Raw genomic sequence first — 26569 nt, 5'->3', positions numbered from 1 at the left:
ATAGGTGTGTTTTCAGGATGTGCTGCCTTGTGATGGACTGCACCCAGTGACTGCTCAAGATACGTACCAGCCACACTGTCACATCGCTCATACGAATGCGCAAATAGATTTGTGAATAGTACCTGGAGTAGCATGTGTGTGTATGTAATTACTTGATCAATGGATCACTTTATTAAGTATTTGATTATTATTGATTATTAAATAATTATTAGCTGAATAAACCCGAAGATAAGACTGACTCCCTTGCCATGTCAGCTGGGAAGTCAAAATTGAGTAACCCTTAACCTTGCTGAGAGTAATTGTAATTCAACATATATTACAGTGGTACATATGCACAATGCAGGTTGTGTTTTTAAGTTGCAACAATCATACAATGATATTTTGAAATGTTCTAAAATATGTGGTAGTGGGATTTAAATGCAGATCTCATTATGCATCCTCCAACATTAATTGTCGAGGGAGATAATGCTATATTTACTTACACACATCTTCATACGTCATAGAATTAATTACATATCTGCAAGACTGCATGTAGTAGTGGGATAAAGGTATTAGTGTCTGGGATTACAGTCCATTCCCAAATTAGTCAAAAAACTTTCTGAAAGAACAACAGATCTCTTCTCATCAGTGATTAATTTTAAAAAAGAAGGGGTTGTGAGTGGTCATGCTGCAACAAATGCCTTTGTGACCCTGCCTCAGATAAGCAGATGAAGATGAATAGGTGGGTGGATGAGCAATAAATCAACTGTGTGGCATGTTGTTTTGGCTGTGAGGAACTTGTTGTAGGTAACTAACTTTCAGGAGCTTTTTGTTGTTCAAAAAACAGGAACAACCTTATATAGGAAACCCTGCTAAGCCATTAAATGGTTTGGCCATAGCGCTCTAATTAGTAGAGCCTGCATTGAGGTTTTCCATTTGAAGCTATGGCCCATCCTAATTAACCATGTTTGCTGAGAGAACTGAATCCAGCAGTGGTCGTTTAACTGCCATTTGAAAGATGTTTTGTCATCTATTTAAAATGTGTAGGTAATATCCCTTATAAGACGATAATGAAGGGCCAAACACGTTTCTTTTCTTCTTTTTTTGGCAGCTTGCAGTCTCAGCTGTGGATCAACAGCTCAAAATATCCTTAAAAAAGAAGAGCAGCAGTTCACTCCCCAGTTGTTTCATATATTCAAGTGTCCTTCGGGTAAGACACTAAGCCTCAAAGATAATATGGAATATGGAAGTCTATACATGAAGAAGGGCTGAAGGAGTGTGTGTTTGAATGGATAAATGGTAAACCATATATAATGTGTTATATAACAGCTGCTGATTTATCAAAGAGAAACAGCCATCCTTGCTATGACCAATTTACAATCCCCAGAGAATTCAACATGTAGGTTTATGGACGGTTTTGGAAACTGGAGCGCTGGGAGAAAATAGATTTAAGCACAGGGGACAAAATGCACAACGTAGGAAAAATGTGACTCAATCCAAAGCAAAAATCTGGCTTGGATTTATAGCCACTACTCAAATTTTCTGTAGTAATAAACATACAGTTAATTTCTGGGCCAGATTCATATAGACAAATATTTTCCAAGTCTAGCATTCTTATATTCTTTGAGTCTTAAGAAAATAAATCTTAAAATCATTAAGAACACCAGTCTAAAAAACAACAACAACAACAACACAGCTACTGATTAGAATCAACAGGATATTTTTCTACTTGCCGTTTTGCAGAACCTTAATTATACATGCATGCTGAGACAACTCAAAGTAGAAGTGGTCATTCACCAACTGTGTAATTTGTAAGTAATTTTTTATCAATTCAGCTCTTTTTTGGATAAGTGTCCCTCAGAGCAACATAATGAATGAGCAAAGATTCTTAATCATCTCTTTCATTAATTTATCTGTTTAGAACAATTTTAAGCACAGAGACTCTTCTGACTGTTTGGGTTTCCAACTTGGAGGCAAAATAAAAAAAATAGGCTTAAAGGTGCATATGCATAAAAAAAGCCATTTGATCATAATAAAATAAGGTTATACATACCAAGCGTCCAGCCTGATAGTATTTTGATGGTCCTTTTTTAGCCTAAATAGAACCCCAGCATCGGGCACGATGAGCAGATATAAACTGACTTGGCACCATCTACCGGTAGTACCGTAAAACTATCAGAAAGCCTGATTGCAACTGATAAATCACTACTAAATGATGCAGAACCGAGCCTGGCCCTCTGAAATGCCTCGTGGTAAAGCGGCAGCTCGGCGTGATCAAAGACCAACCGTTGTTAATTAAATAAACCAATCTACAGCAACTTTAAGAGCCTCATATCAGAACATCAAGAAACAGGGACACAGCATCAAGGTAAGAACAAATAAATCAGTCGATCTATTTATAATGTTGTTTGTACTTAAGACTGTAGAGGCTAAGAAGAGCATTGCCATCACCATTATCACAGTAATAATAAGGATGTTCATTCACATCAATCAACTCTGCAGTCACATCTGAGGCTTGGCAGCTTTAGCTTCCGCGTCAGTGATCACTAAAGTTCATACTGTGTTCCCATGACTATTCCATTCTTTTTCCCCTTGAAATCTTTTTTTTTTTTTTTTTTTTGCAGTTTTTTGTTTGTTTTTTACACTGGCCCTTGGACCTTTGTTCATTGTTTCCACACTTCACTGGGAGATGCTAATAGCCGTTAGCTGCTTCATTGTTTATCTCCTGCTCACATGCACAGTCTCTTACCTCCGTTATTATAAATATACACAAAGGGCTTCATTTACTGACAAATTGAGCAAAACCAATGTGTAAGACACCAAAATAACAACTAATATGCCAGCATGATGTTATGATCTTTTAGAAAAACTTTGTATGCAACCAGAATGAGCCACATTATATAAATACATTTTTTTTTTAAATCAAATAAAGTCAAATAACATGGCTATCTACCTTTAACCCTTTTTGGGTGACCAGGTTTTAATTGAATGTTAATTCATACTTTTACAATGGGTAATTGCCTACCAACAAAAGTCATGTGTGTGTGTATATATATATATATATATATATATATATATATATATATATATATATATATATATATATATATATATATATATATATATATATATATAATATATATATATAATATATGAATCTTTTTTGGGAATGAGTCCTATTTTAAACAGCAAGTTTGAATAATTTCTCCAAAAAAAGAATTAAGTCCCCATCTTTCTAACTGCTGTTTTTCTCATTTGTTGTTGTCTTTTTACAAACTCCACCAGCCACTAAAATTACGCTCAACTTACTGTAAGGATCCTTCCTATCTCAGAGTTAATTGTGCTCAAGTGATGTTACAGTCAATGCCTGGGTAATTTTATAATCACACTTTTAGATCTTCACACCTCTTTGCGGTTTTGGCCGAATGGGGCAGAGTTTGGATGAATAAAACTCATACACGCTTCTGTGGCACCTTGTATTTCTAGGTTCACAGCACAGATTACACATTAGGAATTTCAACAACCAATTTCAGAAGGGTATACAAGTGAAGACGGACACTCAGGGCTACTTTTTTCATTACAAGGCCAAAACCTTCAGAGAGTGGCAGATTTTATTTGAAATATAGAAGCTGACCTGCACCTGTTCTTTGTTGCTTACCATGGTAACAGCATGTGTCTACTAGAACTTAATAATTTTAGTTCAAATTTAGTAAAGGCAATTATATACTGTCCAAGATGGGACTGTTATTAATATTCAAGGAAAATACTGACCGTATAACTCTTTTGATGCTGTCTTAAATATTGATGTTACATAACTGGCTCCCTGTTTGGGCATACTGTAAAAAAATTAGTTTGTAGGATAACCCAAATCAGAGCCCGATGATGGTGAAGAGCTGAATATTAGTAACCAAAACAAGGACAACTTAAAGGTAAACACAAGGAAAGCAGGATACGGAACCCAGAGGAACATAATTGAAATATCCAGCCAGGAACAATGAAAAACAAAGAACTCGAAAGCTGACGCAGGTGTGGGGAATGACATAGGTGAGCTAATCAGGGGTGATGTGGAAGAGTTCTGGCAGAATAAGAGCAGGGAGACTGATAGAGGAAGACTAATTTATTCAAAGGAAGTTGAACTAAGACTCAAAAGGATGCACAAATCAAAAGTGAAATGCCTAACATAAGAGAATAAACTAAAATGTTTAAAGTAAAGAACCTTGGAAATAAGAAAGAAACTAAACACAAATAATGTCATTACAAGAAATAGAAGTACTAGATCACAATCCTTGTACATTTTAATTTTAGTTAAGATGTTACTTTCTAATAAATTTATGCAGCACAAAATCCTTGTTTTACACACTTACCCCAATTGCTGTCAAGATGGGTACCTGGTAAATCCACTTAATGTTACCAGCACTTAACTCCCAGCACCTGATGTAGGAGAAAATAGAAAACAAGATGCTATTTGTTGTAAAGGTCGTTACCTTGTTTTGGTTAGATACAACAAAAACATACAACAGCTTCATCAACAACTAAAGTTTAGCACAAAAGGGGGTAGCTTTACACTATTGTAAATAGTTAACTACCAGGCCATATTCCATGTTTTCGCTACTTAAAAGTGGTAACAACCGAACCCCATCAGTACTACCGAGTACAGATTCACATAAAATAAAACAGTATCAGGCTTCTGTACCTAAACACATCATTATGACACTGAGGGAGAGGAAGAATGGGTGATTTTCCATGCTGACCATGAAGACAGACGCTCAAAAGTATTGCAACTCTTTTCAAAATGCAATGTAGATTACCCTCCCCGCAATATTTGTGACGCAAAGTACAAAAACAATGTCGGACTCCGTAATTTTCTCTGGTCCTTGCGTGATCTGACCAGTGATGACATGTTTAGCCGCATGTCATCATTCAACCGCTGGTTGTCTAGATTGTTTCCTGATAACAACGTGGACTGACTGCAAGAGGACTATATTAGTATAAATGAGTCAACTCCTTCTAATTATTTAAATTTCCACATTCCCAGAACTACAGGAAGAGGAGGAGGAGTAGCAACCATATTTCAGTCTGATTTACTAATAAGTCCCAGGTCAATTAACAACTACAGTTCTTTTGAACATTTAACCCTCAGTTTCTCTCATCCAAACTGCAAAGCAATAAAACATCTTCTGTTTGTTGTTTTGTATCGTCCACCGGGCCCTTACTCTCAGTTCTTAGATAATTTCTCATATTTTGGACCTCGTCAGTCCTCTCCTCCTAGCAATGGGGCATAAATCTTAGTCAACATAGTTTGAGGTCACAGTAGACGTTCTTTCTGCTCCTGTTTAATTAGGATCAGTAGTAAATCCATGGTACATAAATAAGAAGAATAGGAGCATGAGGTTTTCACTAGTGGGAAATCTCTAGAGGATCTTTTGTTTTATAAGTGTTCAGTGTTTTCAAGGTGCAGTGTTCTTCAAGTTGTAAAAAGCAGGTTCCTACAAATGAGGAAAAAATGCAGTCAGGGCTGATACTTGGGCACTAAATGAATGAGTAATAATTCAGTTATTGACTTGATCTTCTGGAATGTGAGAGGCCTTGGAAAACCAATCAAACTTAAAAAAGTAATGAATAGGCTTGTATTATATAACCCAAAAGTGGTCTTTATTCAAGAAACATATTTACCAATGAATCAAATTACTAGACTAAGGAGAAGATGGCCAGGCCAGGTATTTGTCAAGTTCATTTTTTTCACATGCTGGGAGTGGCAATACTTCACAAATCCCTACCTATATACATATAAAAACTGCCATAGATCCTGCCGGAAGATTCATCATAATTAGATTCATCATAATTCAAGGTCACTGTGTAACAAAACCTTAATAAATTGGTTAACCTGTATGGTCCTAATATAGATGGCCCTGATTTACAATAATCTATTCCTCTCCATTGCTGCTCACCATGTGATGTGATCATTGGCGGGGACTTTAACTGTACTGTAGGTCCTAAGCTTGACCAATTAACCAACTCAGCTTTGTACCACCCAAAAAGTATATAAGTTATTGAACATTTCATGTCCGAACTAAACTTAAAAGATATATGGAAAATAATAATCCAACAAAGAGGGTATATTGCCGTCATTCAGCTACCCACAATAGCTACAGCCGTATAGATTATTTCCTGATTACAAATTCTTTGATCCCCAGAATTAACAGTTGTATAAAAGTATATTGATTTCGGATTACTCATTATGCATGCTTAAATTTTCATCTTTAAATGTTTATAGACACACTCCCAACTGCCGCTTAAAACCTCATTGGTTGCAAACACCCAAATTCCTGAAATATGTTGAGAAAAACCTTGACGATCACTTCAACTTCAATAAAACAGAGACTACAGCATCTATTAGATGGGAAGTCTTCAAGGCATTTTTATTGGGCCAGATGAAAAGTTATACAAAAAGCAACAACAAATCGAATCAAATTATTATGGAGATTCTTGATCTTGAAGGACAAATAAAAGAAGCCGATCTTGAGACAAATTCAAATAATTCTGAAGGAAAACAACAAGACCTGCGAGCAAAAGATGATAAACTAACAACTGACAAAGCTTCAGCGGGGATATTCAGACTAAACCAGACCTACTATGACCAGGGAGAGAGGGCAGGAAAACGTTTAGCATGGATTTGTTGGACGTTTTTTTTTTACTCTTTAAATACCCCCACACTTGGGAAACAGCCAAGGCTGAATTGGATGCGTCAATACCTAAAAATTAACTTTCAAATGTCATAGACAAACTAAAAACAGGAAAAATCCCCCAGACTAGAAGGGATACCTTAAGACCTTTATAAAATATTTTTTAAACCAAATTATTACAACCCCTTTACAATATGTTACTGGAAAGTTACACAATTAAGGAATTACCTCCGTCACTAATACCAAAACATGGGAAGTCATCTACAAAATGTGAATCATACAGACCAATCAGACTGATACATTCCAATGCCGAGGTAATAGCAATATTATTAGCGATCAGGCTTGAAACTTTTCTGCCCTCTCTCTCTGATCCTGACCAGAATGGCTTTATAGGGTAGGTATTCGCCGAGTATTGAATATATATATATATATAATTTATGCAAAAAATGAACATCTGGATACAGCTCTGCTTTCCCCTGATGCAGAAAAAGCATTCGATAGGGTGAAGCATACTCACCTCTATAAAGTGCTTTCACAATTCGGCTTTGGCAATTATTTTACAACTTGGGTTAAAAAAATAGACAATAAGATGTCCTAATTAATTATTGTCCCGGGTTTTAATGTTGTCCTAATTAAAAAGTTCAATCCTGCAGCGACCAAAAACAGTTCATGAATTTGACAGTATCTCCTTTTAACTAATCTAAATCTGCAATCCTATTTCTAAAATAATCTGAAAGAAACAATCACCATTCCACACTACATTCCAAGTGGCAAAAGACAGCCTTACTTACCTGGGTATTAAAACTACTCCAAACATAGATAAACTAGTCTATGCAAACTACACACCAATGGTTAAGTCAGTAATGGAATCAATTAATAGATGGTCTACATCACCTATTTCTATGATTGTATGTATAAATACTCTCAAAATGAATGTGCTCTCAAATTCCTAAATGTCTTCCAAGCCGTGTCCCTCAATCCACCAGATATTTTTTTTATTTGTTTTTTTGTTTATTTTTTACAGTGATTTAAACAATGTTCAATAATTGCATCTGGAATAACAGATGGGTCAGACTGTGTTTATCATTACTATACCTTCCATATGATAGAGGAGGACTTAGGTGAACCAAATCTTAAATGGTAAAAATGGGCCGCTCAGCTCTTGAGTGCCTCCTGCTGGTTCTCAGTGACACTAAACCCCTTGGTAAAATATACTATTCAAGTTTTGTTTGAGGCACATATATTGCACAGCTGAAGCTTGTTGAGCTCAGTCAGGAGGAGAGGATTTCCTGAGGCAGATGCCAGATTGTTTTGCTCCCTGAGTGGAAAGTAGTTTTCCAGTTTGCACTCTGTACCTGAATTTCAATGTTCTTCCTCTTTGTTCTCAGAGGAGAACAAACTTCAAGACTGCCTCCATGAAGTACTCAGGACTCCATGCTTCATACCCTGGACCAACAACAAAATTTAGTAGCTCAAACCTTGGCTACTCTCCCTTTGGAAATTTTTGAAATGAACACCAAACTGTAGGGTCCCCGCTCTAACCCAAACTCTTCTGCTTAATCCACAACTTAATTAAGTTCTCTCTTAGTTTCTGCATTCCAGGATGCCATCCCCTCTACCCCTGAGCCGTTCTCTGGGGATCAGGGACAAATGTTGGTGGTTTATGCTCCACACGTTTTCATAAAAGGTCAGTCACGAGGAATGAGCCCAACAACTTTGTATTAAAACAAGGATATAGATCTCTGGCTGAGCAACCAATTGACTTTTTGCATACTTGCAGCTTCGTCTAGTTACCAAACCATCCAGCACGTAAAAGATGAGTTGGCCTGCAGAGATGAAGAGTGGTCCTTAGAAGATTTAATAAGTGTCTCCATCCAAATTGAGAATGGTCTTAGCTAGTGCACCAAAGAGAGACTTAGTAGTCGCTCCACAGTGACAGCCAATGCAAATTAGAACCATCTGTCTCCTGAAGAGACATTGGAGGATGACCGTTTAAGATCAGCTTTATTTTGCATGTATTGTTCACTATGTCTCACCTTGTCCCAACCAACAAAAACCCAAAACCTGTCAGTATGTAAAGGAAAAGTTTATTATTAATCATCCCCAAGAATCCACAGTTGTTTGAAGTCATCTTTGGGTCCAGGAAAAAAACATTTGCATAAACTTGTCTGAATCTTGCTTACAATCATTGAGCTCCCACCGTTTATCCTCCAGTTTGTTATCATCATTTCCTTCAGTTCCCCTTGATCAAGCATAAACAGCAGCTTCCCCTGATTTCTCCAGTGTTCCACTTGAATACCGTGATCTTCCTTCTACTCATCTCCACCGCCTTTGAACCAGTTGAACCATTTTCCGTAAACTCGATTTCCATAACGCTTACCATCTTGTCTGCATCAGAGAAGATGACGAGCTGAAAACTGTATTTTAAAGCCACACTGACAACTTTAAATTCCATCCACCATTTTCCAGGCACTATTAAACAACGTCCTCAGGGACTTTTTGTTTTTTTCTGCATCTGGATGCCAGTGCTCTTCGTCTTTGTTCTCAGAGTTTTTTGGAGGTCAAACCTCAAGACTCCCTCCTCTACTCACTGCTCCATTGGTTGCTCCCCTGGTTCATGCGGTCAGGACCCTTCAACAATGTCCACCATTATTCACCTGCCTGTCAACCTTTCATCGCTCCATTTCATGTCATAACCCTGGAGGAAAGAACAAGAACCTCCCCGTTTTAACCTCTGGGGATATATACTCACCTTCTTCCACTGGAATGCCACCATCTCTCCAGCAGTAAGCTGATAGTCTCACTTATCTCTGCTCCACTATATTCAACACTCCACATCCATAACTACTTTTAAAACTCACTTAAAAATGTATCTTTTTAGACAGGCATACTATTTATAATTTTTCAATTTAATTTGATTGTAAGGATCCCATCCTTTCTCCTGTTCTTTTTTAGTTTATTCCTGCTCTTTGTTGATTCAATGTTTATTGGTTTCAATGTTTTATTGTTGATTCTGTATGGTGACCTTAAGTGTTGAAAAAAGGAACTTTTATTATTTATTATTATTATTTTTATTATTATTTTATTTATTATTATTATTATTATTATTATTATTATTATTATTATTATTATTATTATTATTATTATTATTATTATTATATCTAACCCATATGCTACTTTTCTAATTTTAACTTACCTCTCCTTCTCTGTGCCGTCCTGTGAACCCGGAAGATCCATTAATTTAGTCACTTGTATTAATAAACTGTTCAAACTTTTCTTTGATGTCCGTAATCGTTGCCTCCTCAGGGGTCTTAAACAACACCAACATGACACTTTATTCCATAAAGCCTTTAAAGAAGGATGTTAAACATATATGCTTAAATAAAGTTTTGATCCTCTAAGGTTTGCTGAATATTGCTGCAGTAAAACGTATTTATTACAAGTCTTCTTTCACATCTTTACCAGAGTGTCAGTGTGTGGGTAGGGATTTGTCACTTTTAATTGCTACTACATATCAGAAAAACAACAAACAGAAAAAAAAATACTTTTTTTTAAAAAAAAAGTAGGAAATTTCACATTTCGATTGCAGTTACCTTATTCACTTTTTATTTGTACATTTGCCATTTTTGTGGTGACAGTTTTGTACTTTTCTGTATTTCCTCTGATTGTTCCTATGCTAGAGTATTCCCTTTTTCTTTTTCAAATAAATGTCTATCAGATTTTAAATTCCGTCTTTCTAACCAACAGTAGGAAGGATGTTCTTTCATCAACTGTAGCTCAAAACCAACCCTGGGAGATGTACTAAGATTTAACTTTGTTTTTCTGCAGTAATTATTTCTGAAGCCTTCACCTGTTGCATTGTGTGTCAGCTTTTGTTCATAACTGTGTTGCATATTAAATTAAGCGTGTATAATTGGATTTCACGGGTGAATCAAATGTCACCAGAATTAGGCTCTAATTGTACTGTCGCCTTTTGTCTCTTTCATACTTGCTCACGTAGATGGGTTGTCTTGTTTCATTGATTACAAAATAGTTTTTAATCTTTATACTTTCTATTTTGATGAAAACAAAAAGAAATCAAATACTGTAGTGTCTATAGAAAAAAAGACCCGTCCGATTAGTATATTTTTACCTTGCATCTGCCAGCGTTGCCCTGACGATCGCCCAGATTGCGACGAAAACAGCAGGAACCCCTGAAAGTACAAAACAAGGTATGACTCAGTGATTTTATTATTTTACTTGATGCAACTCCCAGCTCAGATTTCACATTGCATTTCCTTCGTGTCACAAGAAACACATACGGAGTGTACTAGAGTGCTGCGGAGACAGTAAGGGTGTATATATAATGATGGTATAGTGACACATAATTATACACTCAGGCAACGTGACAAACCTACTTCCTACCCAGCAGCTCAGACGCCTGTCACGTCTCGACAGAAGCAGCAATTTCCACACTTTCACTCCCTATCAAGGCATATTAAGGCTGGAGATTTTAATGTGCCTAATGTCTGTTGAGAAGTTTTAATGCTTAACAGCTGTATATTAAATCCAGTCACTGTTTTTGTTGTAAAATATTCCAATACATCCAACTTATAGGGGATTCAAAATTAGCATAACTTCCCAAATAAATTCAAAAATGCACTGTTTCTTTTTTTAGGTTTGAACCAGAATTCTTTGTATAATTCATTCTTCCTGGGAGTGTGCCGATCTCATAGCAGGAATCAAGAATGTATTTTTGGCTCTGATGATTTAAACATTGACTTAACAACCCTACACCCCAAAGGTTCTTCTTTCTTTTTTTTTTCTTTTTTTTTTTCATCTTTTCTGAGGTTTGTCGCTGCACATTAGCAAGTGAGATAGCATGGCAGGTAGTAGGTGTGTGACTTGTAGAGAGTGAGGAAAAACTCAAGGTTTTTGGAAAATTTAAGCAAACCCTGGAAGATGTACTAAGATTAAACCACTTTGTACATGTAGCTTTCATTACCTTGTATTGAAAAGTAGAAAAGTATGAGAGGCTGGGAAAAGTTCTTACACTTTAATTCGTGCATATATTCTGCACAAATTTAAGTCCAGCAGTTTTACTCATTGAGACTTGATATTATTTTATCTTTCAAGGCAATTTAGGATGAGAACCAACATCCTAGATTATTTTACAAACAGCTTCTTTGCATGGTCCAAACAGCATACAATGTCTTAACTGGTTACCTGTTAATTTAAGAAATGATTTTATTATCTGACTTCAGCTTTCAGCGGACTGCATCGCCAAGCTCCATCCAGCATAATTGAATTAAAGTTAAAGGCAGATACTTTAACTCTCAAACCAAGGTCTGCTCGTAGTTTCAAGCATCAGGGATAACACTTGAAGGGAATCTCGCTTCCTGGAAATCAGCTGTGGAACGAAGGAGCTTCCTTTGTTTTGATCCTGTCTTGAAAGTCTGAGCTCTTTTCAAAGCCCAAACTTTCAAACACACGGCCACAATCCACGCTTGTTTCATTGCCATTTGTGTCATTTTCTTTCTATCTGTTGTCTAAATTTCGGTATTGAAGGTAGTTTTGTATTTCAGCTTGATTTTTGTTATTTTTTTGCATTTTCTAATATGTTCGTCATACATATGCATGTTTTTATTTAATGATCTTTTGGGTTTATCTTTTCTCACTTTTGTACCACCTCAGTTTAATTTCAAATGGATTTATATTTTTGCACAAATAAATAAATCAATATTTCTTCTGAAGCAGCAAAACATCTTTTCTCTTTTTAAGATTCCAAGTAAGAAGGCCATGGAAAGTGGGACCTTTAGCACAAAGCAGGATGAGTGGGTTTGGGTTTGGTGTGACGTTTCAGCATCACGAAGCGTGTTCACACTGGGCCTATCGCTCTGTTTTGCTGGATGTCTGAGCTGCTGCAGGGCAGGTTAGGGTTTCACACCAGAGATCAAGACTATGAATGTGCCACTGTTCAACCAATCAATGCCCTGAAGAAAATAGAAAAATTAAAGGATAGCAGTGCTTGAACATCTTTTTTTTCCCCCAGTGTATAGCTGGCAAGAACGCCTGTATCTGGTGTTAAAATGATCATCTTATTTGATCATTTCCATTTATGAACTATGAAGTCCTTTAAAAGCAAAATTTGTTGTCGTGAGATATAATTTTATTGAAAAAATGGAAACAAGCATTGAATTAGGCAACATTATTGTGTGGGGAAATCCGTGGTCCTTGTGTTACACCTGTCTTCATCAACTAGCTTCACTCTCAGCACACCTGCTGGTGATTTAATACAGTGATCAATGATGCACATCCACATTCACCCCCTCCCTCTCTCACTCACACAGACGGATACACAGATCAATAGGCATGAGGGTTCAATGTCTTTCTCTAGCACCATTCACCATGGGCTGGTGAGGGGGGGTTAGAATCGAACTCACAGCCGGGCCTATTGTCGGACCACCACTCATCTCCACTGTTGATTATAGATGTTGGAGAAGAATCAGAAATGGCTGGATGGAGCTTTAGGAAATCCAAATCTGACCAGATAACTGTAATTGATGCATCTTTACTTTTGTCCTTTTGTACATCGAACCATTCATCGGCTTTTCCCTCAGAAAATAAAACAAAACCATTTATATCTAATTGGGTGAATGATGAGATAAGAGCTTGAAAGTGTTACCAACTTTATACAGAATAACACAAGGAAAAAGAATCACCCAAATCTAAGACCAATGGCAAAAAAATCAAGTATGAAATAAGACGATCCAAATGTCACAATACTAAAAGCAACATTAGTTGTTTTTACCATATACGCTGCTTGTATAGATTTGATTATACTTACAATGCGAGTTTAATGTACTTATATTCTGGATTACCAGTAAGGAGGATAAGAAGTAAATCAAAGTAAAATGACTTTAGGGTTAACAGGATTGTTTACAGTCTAGAATAACAGATGCAAATGCACCAGAGAAGAATTTTTTTAATTTTTTTTTAAATTGGAAATAAAAACGACTATGAGGCCGAGGCGGTGAAGTGTGATCAAATACCATTTAAACAGGCTTCATATTAAAATCAAACACATTTATCCACCCATACCGTCTGCACTAACGCTAACAATCCGGCTGAAACCACTTCTGGGCTCTCTGAACATTCAGCCGCATAAGCAAAAGTCCTGTAGGCGGGTGAGATAAAAGTCAGGCTGTGGCTCATCAAAGACGGACTTCTCTGTTAGTGAATCCTCCTCCACCATCCCCGTAAAAAAATAAAAATAAAACTGCGTTCACATCATTACTGTTCACATTGTTTTTAATGAAGTTTTAATAGACTGATAACTGCTCCCGCCGTTTTTCAGTATACTTTGTGCTTGCTGCAGACAGTTGAATCTAATTATGTGTTTTATCTATAGCTCCACCAAACAGAGGTCTGCAGGGCTTAATGGCACTTTGAACGCAGAAGCAAGAAGGAGGGACACGCTCATGATCTTATCCATCATGAGCTTGTCCCTCAGTTGAAGGGTTTCTGTAGGCTTAAAGCGTTACTGACTGTTCAATGGACACTTGCAGATGTTCTTAACATACATTTACTTTTAGACACAGAAACCTTTGAGGTTCGATAGCACGTGAAGGTAAAGGTGATCCTTTAAAGATACTTACCTTTTCTTGTATATGATACCTAAGAGGAGAAACACTACCTTTCTTTTTAGAGTAAATTTCATGCTTTAGTTTTCCCTGCCGGTAGGGAAATCTTTCACAAATATTTTCTTAGTAAAATATTTTCCCCAGTGAGAATATGCTTCACCTTGGGCTCCTTTCATCATGACAGCTGAACTTCTCAAGCTATGTGCTAGGGGGAAAAAAAACAATATCTTTGCCATGGGCTTCCACTAAGAAAAAAAAAAAAAGCTTAAAGTGTCACTTTTTAAACAGAAATGTATTCTAGCCTGACTCTGGCACTTGCATATGAGAATAAGGACCAATCCATATAGGCGCTTCTGGAGGGTTGAGCAATTTTTGCTATGAGGAAGTTTCATCTGACGAGATGCTGATGAGAAGGACCCTAACAGCAGGTTGGGCTCCAAAGGCAGGTGGATGATGAAATTAATATGTTTTAGTTAACAAAGCATGGCTGAGGCAAGGTGGCTGAGAAACAAAAAATGCCAAACCTCAGGGTGGATCTGACAAAAACCAAACTAATAACAAAAGTAGCAAAAACAAACAAAAAAAACTCAGACAAAGATGCATGAAGAAGCAAAAATCTGACAAGGAGCGCCTCAAACCCTGGGCATATATATATATATATATATATATATATATATATATATATATATATATATATATATATATAAAATATGCTAAGGATCAGTAAACTAAACAGTTAAGGATATTAAATGATATTTCTGTGTTGAAGCTTTATTAAACTCAGATTTCAAGGAGTAGTTCTATTACTTATCTAATATGCACTAATAGCATACTGCATAGAGGGGAATCTGATGAATATATTATAAAAAGTGAATGCTCATATTGGATTTAGTCACAAACAGAATTATTAATTTACCTGTTAGTGATCACGATAATACATTTCAATAAATGATTAACCAACGAAACGAAACCTGCAGTCTTAAAAGGGAATTCTAAAGGGAACCTAGAATAAATGCTCAGAGCATCAATGGCTGCTTAAAAACCCATTCATGGGTCTCTATCTCTCTCTAAAAAGGTAAACTCCATGTTTCGGACCTTCGTTTAGAATCAAATACCTTTCCTAATGTAATAAAAAGCTCAGAGAGGAAAAAGGAGGAATGAACTTAATGTGAGACACCTTTGAACCACCAGCTGTGGCCCCTCTGAACAACATTTTCAAAAGTCGTGAGAAGGGGCTTTATTCGTAGTCCATCATTAGACCGTAGCGTCACCTCTCTCACAAAACCGATTGGACACGATCACAGATTCTTTTTCAATGACTGTCTAAATTCAACTCTTACTCAAATATGTGGCGTAGCTTCTCAGGAAGTGTTGTCTGTGCATTCAACTATTTGAATATTATGTCTTGTTTTGTGTGTTATGAGTGAATTCTGAGCTGATGTCTCACCAAATTACATTATGATTAAATAATCACAAAATAGTTTATCGATTCTTAAATCAGTACCAATCCGGTAGTCAGCCCTCTAACCGTATGTACTCAGTTTCTTCAGTTTATTTCCAGATCCTTCTGTGTATTACAAAGTTTCCATGCCACTGTTCATGATGTTTGTATTTTGCTTTACTCCATCAATCAAGATTGTGTTCTGTTGTTGATTTTTGGGCCTTAATATTCTAGTTTTATTTTAGCACAGTACTTTCACGTCAGCAATTCGGCCTCCATTTAGCCCCTCTTCCTGTGGTGCTTATGACTTAGTTGCAAACTCTTCTTCAACAAATTAACATCTTAATGAAGGTTGTGGTACAAAATATTAGTGAACAGACTTTAAGATGACACTTCTTTCTCTTTTCTTTTAGGATTTGTAGAACATGCGTCATCATATAGTAGTACCAGTACAGTAGTAGAAGAGTGTAGTATCCACTTCTGAAGTACAAGAGAAACGCAATACTAACAAAAACAAATGATGCAAAATAGGAAACATAACAATAACAATAATTACCCAAAACCTAACTGAATTGAAATAATAATAATAATAATAATAATAATAATAATAATAATAATAATAATAATAATAATAATAATAATGATGATGATGATGATGATGATGATGATGATGATGATAATCATCATCATCATCATCATCATCATAATAATAATCCCAAGACCTTGTAGGATGATAATAAATATTATCAGTCACACTTAATATTAAGTGAAAAATGGTATTTGTATAGAGCTTTTTATCAAGTTATTAGGGCACAAGTTATTTACAGCACGTTCAGTCATTCACCCATTCACTCACACATTCACAACCTGGTGATGCTGAGCTAAATTCTAGCCACAGATGCCAGAAAGAATGAAACAGGCAAATATTTAATTGACCGAACACAAATTTCAGTCATTTAGAAACGTCAAGTTTGGAAGTAATCCTGTGTTAAAACGAATACATCAAAACAACTTGATTAGATCCTAACCTTCTGCAAAGATTATTTCTGCAAATGGGACGCAATCAGTCAGTCTGCACCAAAACCAATTTAAAATACAATACAAGCAAAATACGCTAAGGGCGATGATTTAATGTAAAACTCTGCTTGTAAGGGGAGAACTATATAGCACTGGATGAGATAATCTATTATAGAAACTGGCATTCACAGCCTAAGTTACCCAGTTCTTCTTCCTTTAATAAACTTTTTCCATTAAATTACCGAGCAAGCGAACAGCTTAGAAAATGTCAAAGGAGAAGGCGCTAAGATAAGCAAAGGAGACATTAGTAGGCTGCTGAGGTCCCCTGGCACAGCTGTACCATGAGGGCCTGCCTTTACTTTGATTTTGATCTAAACTGTGCCCTGTTTCCTCTGTCTCTTCAGTAAGAGTCGTGTTATCTCATTAGGAAACAACTCCAACTACTTTAAGGTGCTCCATTACATGAAAAAGACCTAAATACGCTAACTTGCGGGGAAAAAATCAGTTTTATACAAAGCGCCACGACCTTCAAGACAGGATTGCTGCGTTACAACAAATGTATTTCAAGAATCTTTTTTTTTTTCTCAGCATGCACGACATGAAGGCTGAGGAAGCAAATGAAATTACAAGTGACGTTTTTGAGGTTTAAGAGCTGAATGGAGAGGAAAGTGCTTTTGCTCCTTACCCCATCCGATGAGTATGAATCCCCAGAGGTATTTGGAGTCTGAGCGGAACGCCATGAAGATGAGGCTGTGCAGGTAGAGGCCTTCCACCAGGATCCAGTAGTAATTGGTGGCCAGAAAGTAGATGAAGAGCAGCACGGTCAGCTTGCAGCCGATCTGGTAACAGACCATTCATACGCGTCACATCTGATTTGTGCCTATTATCATGCGGCTAATTGGTTTGCCTTAGCGCTGACACGTTCATCAGCTGACCACATTACTTCATGCAAACAGCTCCTGCTCCACAGGTGACCCTAAGAGAGCAGAGTACCTGATTGCAGAGTGGGAAACCTTGCTGTATACATTTGCATATCAATGAAGAAAAGCACACAAATTAACATGGATCACCAATTAATGCTGTGAAACATAACCGTCAACACAAAGTTAAATTATAAATACAGGCAGAAATATAGAAGAGGTGCATAGAAACTACTAAAGCAATGACGAATATATTTAAAAGTTTTGCATCAACACATTTAATCATTTAAACGTGTCCAAAGTGCACCCAGCTGGCTATTTGTGGTCCTTGAAATGATTTTGTTTGGCCCCCAACCGCAGTTTGACAATGCCACAAATTTGGCCCACCCGTTGACGCTGTTCATGCATGTGTGTTTTGTCTTTTTTTTTCAATCTGGTTGGCATTTTTACAGACACGTTTCTTCTGAAAATGGAAAATGTCTGGCAGAAAACAAAATATACATTTACTAACAATGCCTTTTTTTGTTTTTTTAATGATGCATCAAATAGGACAACAAATGTGAGTTATACTTAAAAACAATTGTAAAATATGTTTGATAAGAGTACAAGATTTCAAAATTAGGGTGAAAAGCTTCATGTTGTTGCTGAGAATAGACAAAAAAATCTAGACAGAAAAAAAGAGACTACATAGTTAAACCAAATAATTTAGGAAACTGTATGGCTATCATTTATTGAGATAAACATATGAGACTTTTTTTCTATTTCTAGTCTATAAATGATCCATTTCATATAAAAATGTTTCAATAAAATATTTCATGTTTTGTTAATTCTTGATCAGGTAAAATAAAATAAAAAATTCACATCAAAAATGTTTGTAAGGCTTTTAATATTAGGAACATCTGTAACTTTACAGCACAGGAGTTCTTTAAACTTTATTATTCTTTGGTCTGTGTGGGGAAAAAAATTAGGACACCACTGCTATAAATTTTGACCAAAACAAAAATGCAAAAAATAAAATGTATTTTATTGTGAGCTGATGCCAGCTGAGTAGCACCAACAGCAAATACTGAGTGAGTGGGTTCTTCCACATAAATCATGACGTGACCAGTGCAGGTTTTTAGCTTCTTTAATCTCCTTTTGTGATTTAGCTTTTTTTCCTTTTGTCATCGGCTCATATATCGGCTCAAGTTCAAGCATCTTGTGATACAGCAGGTTTAGCAGCTTGTTAGACACAATTGTTGTCTGCTAGTTACATGCCAGTCACACTAATATGCACTTTGTCAAAACTCACAAATTAATCTTCACCTTGGAAAAGCAAGACGTTTTACACTTAGCACAAGTCAGACGTCGAGTATCTCACCCATCCGTCATTCTTGGGGACCTAAAAGCATTCCCAGGTCTATTTAGTGTCCTTCAGTGAGTTCTGGGTCTGTACCAGGGTCTATCCATTTGCTCCAAATCTTATCTATACTTATCTATGTACCGTTGAAACTAGATATCTACAAACGTTGACTTTTTATTAAAATATCTGTGGTCCAGAGACATTATCTGAGTGGATCAAAATGCATCTTCATGGAAAAAAAGTCATGTTTATTTTTAAATCACAATTTATAATGGAATAGAGGCATACCTCCTAGCATATCTTCCTCCATCTCAATAGTCACACAGTCAGAGTTTAATAAATAATTCCAGCCGTCTCTGTTCAGTCTCTTTTTTTTTTTTTTTATCAAAGCAGGCCTCAGATCTCAAATTCAAATGCTAAACTTCAAGCTGTGTTTTGCTTGCTTTTTATTTACTATCACTGTGCAGAAAACGCTGAGTGGGCACTGTTTGATAAAAAGGCTGTTCTGAAACTTATCTTAAAAAGATCGAAAGCATTTTTGACTTACAACTTGAATTTTCCTCTCTATGAAATACAAATATGAAATATTATAAAAGCATAAAATGAGAAAAAAAAACTTTAAAGTTTAATTTTATTCTACTTCTACAACCCTGGATAAGTCCGTTTTTTTGTGTTTTTTTTTTTTGTAAAACCATTATAGTTATAAATCACCATTTGTTATTGTTTGAAGATATTGATTTATTATTTTAATCCATTGGCTGAAAGTGGAGAAAAGATTTGCAAACAATGAAAAATACCAACACTTATTTTTCCCAAGCATATTGGTGAAATGATGGATCACATTACATAAATGCAACTAATATATCTTAAATTTGGTTAAAATAAAAATAATGTTACTTTATGGCTTGAACCAATATCTGCCCTTTCCTTCAAATGTATAACCAATTTTAAACAAAGGAGACATGTTTATATGTTTTTAGAGAATAATCTGATTACCTTGCTTTTTATCATTTTTACATTAATGGCTCCTATGTTCTGAGTAAAATCAAAAAGCTAACATGGTTTTGTGCTTTAAAATTTCACCTCTTATATAAAGTGATTGCATTTAAATTGCAGATTGCCAGAAAATGTCAATAATTACAATTAGCTTTGGTAAAATGCTTGCAGTGCACTAGTTTGTGCAGCTTGTAATGATCTAGCAACATTTGTAAAAGATGGAAAAACAACATTGGATGAATAAATAAATGTTCTGACTTGTTTCCCATTGCTCTGTTTCATCCTGCTGTGCTTTTTTCTGCTCACTCTCCATCTCCACTTTGCTGTTAATATGTTAACAGAAAACTAGGGTGTGTGTGTGTGTGTCTTGTTAGATAAACATTCCTTCTTGATGATAGGATGAAGAAACACTTTAGCTTGTATCAGTATGCAGAACACATGCAGTTGTGTTTTTCTTTGTCTCCAGATGTCTTTCAGGTCTTTGCTCGACAGTAAGGATGATATAAAGACATGAATGCGTCAGAATGTCCTACAGCTAAGCACGGATGGAACTGAGATTTCTGCTGATATGTTTTCAACGTTTACACTAGAGTGTTTATAGTATCATCCTTAAAGGATGAAACAGAGGTTAGAGACATGACATCAGTTGCTTTTGTCACAGCAGTAACTCTAAATAGGATGTTTCATGACTTTGTGATAATCAACAAATGTCAGAACATGCATTTTGTTTAGCCTGGATGAGCTACACAGTAGGGAGGCCGATGTGAAGCTCTCTCAGTTTAGTTCTTCACATTATCAATATGGTCCTGTTTCCATCAAATGCATTCGGGGAGATGAGGGACATTCAGCAAAACCTTAAAGCTGATTGGGCGAATCGATACCATGTGCCCGCCTACCACAGGTTGGTTTTTAGCCCAGTGTCCTGCAGCTTTTAGATGTGTCCCTGGTCCAACACACCAAAGTTCTCCAAAGTCCAGCTAATGGCCTGATTATTAGACTCAGGAGTGTTAAAGCAGAGACAAATATAAAAGTTGAAGGACATCGGTCCTCCAGGACCACTGGTTTTAGTCAATCAAGATATCAAATAAAAATGTCGTAACCAGGTACAAACATCTTTGCCATCCTAAAATGCACAAGACGCTTCTTGCTGTTCTTTCAAAGATCAAATCGTGGACTCGTGACAAAACAGATGTGATAGCAGCAGCTATGCGTGCGTCCTCCTGTGTGGCAGTGTTTATATACGGTATATATGTTTATATACATATATACAGTATATATTGGTTCGGCTGTGGGCTCGGTAGTCCTTGCTTTCGTCACAGCTTGTATGTCCCGTCTTAAACCGTAATACTGCAACGTGATTGGTCGGTTCTCGAACAGTTGAGGCTGGAGGGGGACAAGAACGATTCTCATGTGTCTGTGAACGCACAAATATCGTGAGAATTCAGCTCGCAGGCAAAGTTAAGGAGTACATGACCCTAAACTATTGAACATTCTCCCAGCAGCCCTAAAGTTGCGTTCACAATGATTGCGAGTTCCTACTATCCCTATTCACGTTCAGGAGCAAATTAATAGTCCGTGCAGCGAGCAACACATTTTGAATGGTGCGAAGGGTACGAAATGGCTGAATAGAGCCAGCAAGCAGATAGATGCTCGTCTTAATTAATGAGGTGGTGAAGTTGGGGCAAAATTGGCTGAGTTGTCAGCTTGGATTGGTTGCAAGAGAGAGGCGAAATGTCAAGCAACCAACGGCAGGTGATCAACACGCAAAATCTGCCTTGTTTGTGTTGGGTGTTATCGTACCTTAAGAGGTGGGCGTCTCCTTAATCCCTAGCCATTGAAAAAAAGGGTATCCAAGTTGGTGTATTGTCTGTTTACTTCAACTGTTTTTTTTTGTTTTGTTTTAGTTGAATTCTATTTGGGTTTTTTATTTGTTTGGCTTCATCTTCTTTGCTAACATAATTGCATCTGTAAAGAGCCTTAATTTTTCTTGTTGCAGTGAGTTGATTGCACTCAGTTGCAGCTGCACAGTATCGCAGTCTTCTGTTATTTAGATTTAATTTCTCTGTATGTTTATTTGAAATACTTTCTGAAATGTGCTGGAAAATAGTTGCTTTTGTTATATGCAGCTGAAAGCAGATATTTACATTTATATTGTATCAAAAGGCAAGTAATCTTGTTTTTCTCACTGTTTCACATATAATCAGACGGTCAGGATTACCTGTGTGTCAGACTGGTAAATTGAATTTTATGATTTCTTTTTACTACTTACTTCAGTTTCACATACACTAATATTTGCATGCCTTTACACAATTTCAGAAAGCCAGATCAGGATGTGATGGCATGTAAGGTTAATTCATACCAGAGATGAGGGGAATCACAACTGTGTTAATAAACACCTCACCTTCTTGTGTGACATTATGCGCAAAATCAAAAGGAATCAGCCAAGATATCCTGAAGAGAATTATGGACCTGAACAGGCCTAGTTTATCCTATTAGGCAGAACCTGCAGACCCCAGAAAGTACCGTGTTTTTCTGTCCCACCAACTATATACAATAATAAACATGATGAGATTGTCCAGCGTTCATACAATTCTGGAAGGAGATATGTTCTGTTTCCAATAGATTGTTGAATTTTGGTTCAAAATGTCCGTATCAAGTCCAAAACAAAACCTTAAAAACCTGTGAATATGCTAGTCATCAGCATGCTAGTGAGTATAGCTAGTCGTTATTTCTAAGCCTAAAAGGGGACTTTGTGCTGGTCTGTTGATTCCCTGCTTCAGTGCGTATTCATGCAGCGTAGCGTAGTGCAGCTCAAAGTGGAGCCCTGACAGAAACCCATCACTGGGCTGTTAGTCAAGCTAATAACAGCTTAACTAGGAGTTAACTAGGAGGTTTACAACTTTGCTGATGCACGTTCAAGAGCTTCACTGCCTTCCTATGTTGCTAAAAAAACATCTGTAACATACTGTTAGCTTAGCACACAGGACCGTTAGGTCGAATTTCAGCGTAATTTTGACAACAGATGCACTGACTAGAACCCTGATTATACACAGTGAAATGAGTCCTGTAGCCACATGGGTTGAAAAGCCACTCAGTGTTGAAGAATATTTCTCCAAAAACAACAACAAAAAAAAGTCAGATTACATACACAAGAACATGTCTAGTCGCTCAATCTCCTAATCTCTAGTCGCTCGAGATTAAAATTGAAGTGTTTGGTCAAAATGGTCATTTTTACTTTAGGAAGAAACAGGGGGAACCACAACAGATTGGTGCAAACTCACAAAATAGAAAGCAACATGAAGGGATAACATTGTGGAAACTTTAAAGCAATATCTAAGACATTAGGGAGTAAAAACCAAGAAGTTAAAGGCTGGGCATAAATCGACCTTCCAAACGGACAGTGACTCCAAGCGAATACAGACGAGTGTCAGTGCTTACATACGTACATGTTTAATCTAAAACACTGCAATATCACAGTGTTTGGTAAGAATGTAAAACTGCTAAACAAATTTTCATATTTTTTTTAACCCAGAAGCAATAATTAAACCTAATGCTAAAATGCTCACATATAATTACTAATATAGTTGTAATGTGATCTATAAAAGTGATTTATTATCATTAAAATATCCAATTAGATAAATTACATGAGTATAAAGTAGTTTTCACGTGAAGGTGGTGATCACACAGAATATTATAGTTGTTGATGTTCTGCTTTTCATAGAGTAGCACAAGTCAAACAAGCTGATATCAGCTATTTAGCCGACATGCCACCAGTAGCTGGGGAGCTTTTCCTACAAACAGAGTGTATAAATGGAGCTCCCTTAGTTATCACACCAGTACTATCTGTGATTTAAGTGGCCATGAGTATTTCTAAACAGCCAAATTTTGACCTTATTTTCAAAACGAAGCAAAGTTTACGACCTTCTTTCACCAACTGATGCCAGAAAAAACACCGATGCTAATTAAAATACCTTTAAAGCAAGACAAGGGCATGAATATTTCAAAGGTTTAAATACCATAACTTTATGAAACCTAATGGAAACTATTTAATTTATTATCAGTCTCATTTGAATTGTCGATAAAACACATAAAAATCATACAGTTAGGAGAAAATGTTATAGAAGATGACTTGATACTTACATACTGTGACGTGTCGAGTGATGCAATGCTCACTGTTTTCAGGTTATCCATCAGCGCCGAGTCAAAGTCCTGCAACCCGGCACTTGAATAGACAACTTTGTCCTTCACAAAAATGCTGACAGCCCGTAGCATGAAGGAAACAAACAGGTGCATGTGGATGTAGTTCCTCGTGCAGTGAAGACGCCTGCCAAGAACACAGAAGTTACAGAATAACTTTTACTTTTTTTCCCCCCATGTATTGATTCTATATATTTATTTTAAAAGTATGCACAAATAAATAGAACAGAACTTGTCCACAAACCAAAGTCCAACTTATTTTTCCACTACCTTCTAAATTCTTTGCATTAAATCACATTAATTTCATTCAAATTAACACGTTTTCAGGTCCTATTCATTTACAGTACAAGTCAATATTTATTGCCCATATATGCTTAAGATGCTGGTAATGATATCTTCTGTTTATTCAATTAATGTCATTGATGTACATCTGTTTTGTCTGAAAACATACTGGCTGTCCGAGAGTAAAACATTATTTTCCGTGAAATAGTCAAATCCAAGAAAAAACAGCTAGTCGCAGTATTTTAGAGAAACGAGGAATTAATAATACAGGCTGGTAATTACTGAAGTGGTGTGTACCTCCAGCCTTGTACAGTGGAATTACTTTAGTGGCTTTGGTTCTGCTTGAAAATATTCCATTTGTGAATGACAAACTAGAAATGAAGGTCAATTCATTTGTGAAAAAACATCAGTGACAGTCTGAACTAGTGTCACATTAATTCAGTTGCTGTCAGATGTGATTTTGTTATATTTATTGACTATATCTAATATTTTATTTGTATCTCCGGGTTTCAGATAAATTGAGTTAGACGTTTGATGCAAGTTTCCATTTTTATTGCTTAGTAATAAGTATGAATGAATAAATGAATGTAATAAATAAAATATCAAGTCTGGAGGGATGAAAACCAGGAGGATTATACAAAAGGCGTTATCAGGCTTTGGCTAAATTATTACACCTTTGCATGCTGCTGTATGGCCAAACACTAGAGACTAAAGTTCTTAACAGTGGGAACCTCCTCAGCAAGCAAAATGCAGCACAATACTGTCCTGCCCTGCAGAGCATCACCTTTAACGAGAGCTACAACACAAGGATTTATCTCTGTTTTTCAATGCACGATAAACTAAGGGTGAAGAAATTGTTAGGGACTTTGTAAGCCAATTCATTATTTGTATAGGATCTAGCTTTGACACATTGTTGTTCTTGCAGAATCTTCCGTCTCGGTGTGGGATTCGGAGGCTGTTTTGTGGTTGCCGGTGACTGCAGAAGTGAAGAATCAGGCACTGACAGGTTTATCATTCTAACCAGTTCCTGTACTGCTGATGCTGCTCTCAATCAGCATGAAAGAGCAGAGCCAACTCCAATTCAGTGAGTGGCCCACTTATCATTTCCAGGGCTGAAGATGATAACGTTTACAATGAAGGCTTACACATAAGAATGACTAAACCCGATTGCAGTCCTTAATTAGCAGTGATGAGCTAATTACCGTTCAACAATATACAGCTGCAATCAGAAGGTCACAAACCCATCATATACATGACTGCCAAATTAATTTTGAGCTTTTATTGATTCATTTAAAACCTTTTTCTTTTGGGTGTAATAATTATACAACAAACAGCTTTCCTGAATGATAAAAAAAAACTAGAATTGGATGTATTTATTGTAGCTTTTTCCTAATCCAAACAATCAAAATTCCTAATAATGACCAGAATGTATGGTAGTGTAAAACCAGTGTCTATGAAGGTGGTAGGTGGACAGCATCAGCAGACATTTCGAGTTTCATCGTGGTGGATTTTGGTGGAGACAGACATGGTCAACAACAATAATCACGTGGGCTGTGGTTTCTAAATAGACTTAGACAACTTTATTGTCAGTTTGTATGCACAAAGTGCGTACAGAACGAAATTTCGTTTGCATACAGCTTGAAAGATCACAGTAAATTGCAGTAAATTTCAGGATAAAGGTGCAGCAGCGGTTTATGTAAACACTTGAAATGTAAACAATGTAAAACTAAACAGTGCAGGGGAAAGTTCAGAGTCCCTTTTGTGGCTTCAGCAGTTCTAGCAGTTCAACAGTCTGATGAGAACAGGGAAAAAGCTTTTGCAGAACCTGGATGTCCCACACAGTGAGACAACTGGTCAGGATGGTCTCTATGGTGCTTCTGTAGAAGGTCCTGAGGATGGGCGGGGGCAGGTGGGCTCTCCTCATCCTCCTCAGGAAGTTTTAAGTTAAATCATGTTTAACTTAAAACTATAGTTGGTAATCCCGTTCAGAAACACTTTTTGTTATACTGGGTAAAATTGTCCTTCCATCCCGAAAGTAGTTAATACATTATGTATTCAGAAAAAGGAGGTTAAAAATTGAACTCTCTGGG

General features: G+C 36.6%; 1 protein-coding gene across 1 annotated transcript in view; it reads right to left on the bottom strand.

The window, feature by feature from the left end:
- Nucleotides 1–26569, bottom strand: part of pth2ra (parathyroid hormone 2 receptor a) — an 89019-nt gene that overhangs the window by 28464 nt on the left and 33986 nt on the right. The window contains exons 6-9 of the mRNA XM_036139587.1: nucleotides 24141–24324; nucleotides 17428–17581; nucleotides 10795–10855; nucleotides 4344–4410 (exon numbers count right to left, since the gene is read on the bottom strand). Coding sequence (XP_035995480.1) covers nucleotides 4344–4410; nucleotides 10795–10855; nucleotides 17428–17581; nucleotides 24141–24324 — 466 coding nt within the window. The remainder of the gene's footprint in view (nucleotides 1–4343; nucleotides 4411–10794; nucleotides 10856–17427; nucleotides 17582–24140; nucleotides 24325–26569) is intronic.

The sequence above is a fragment of the Fundulus heteroclitus genome, chromosome 7, assembly GCF_011125445.2.
Source record: "Fundulus heteroclitus isolate FHET01 chromosome 7, MU-UCD_Fhet_4.1, whole genome shotgun sequence".
Taxonomy (NCBI): Eukaryota; Metazoa; Chordata; class Actinopteri; order Cyprinodontiformes; family Fundulidae; genus Fundulus; species Fundulus heteroclitus.
This window is presented reverse-complemented; position numbering and strand designations above follow the sequence as displayed.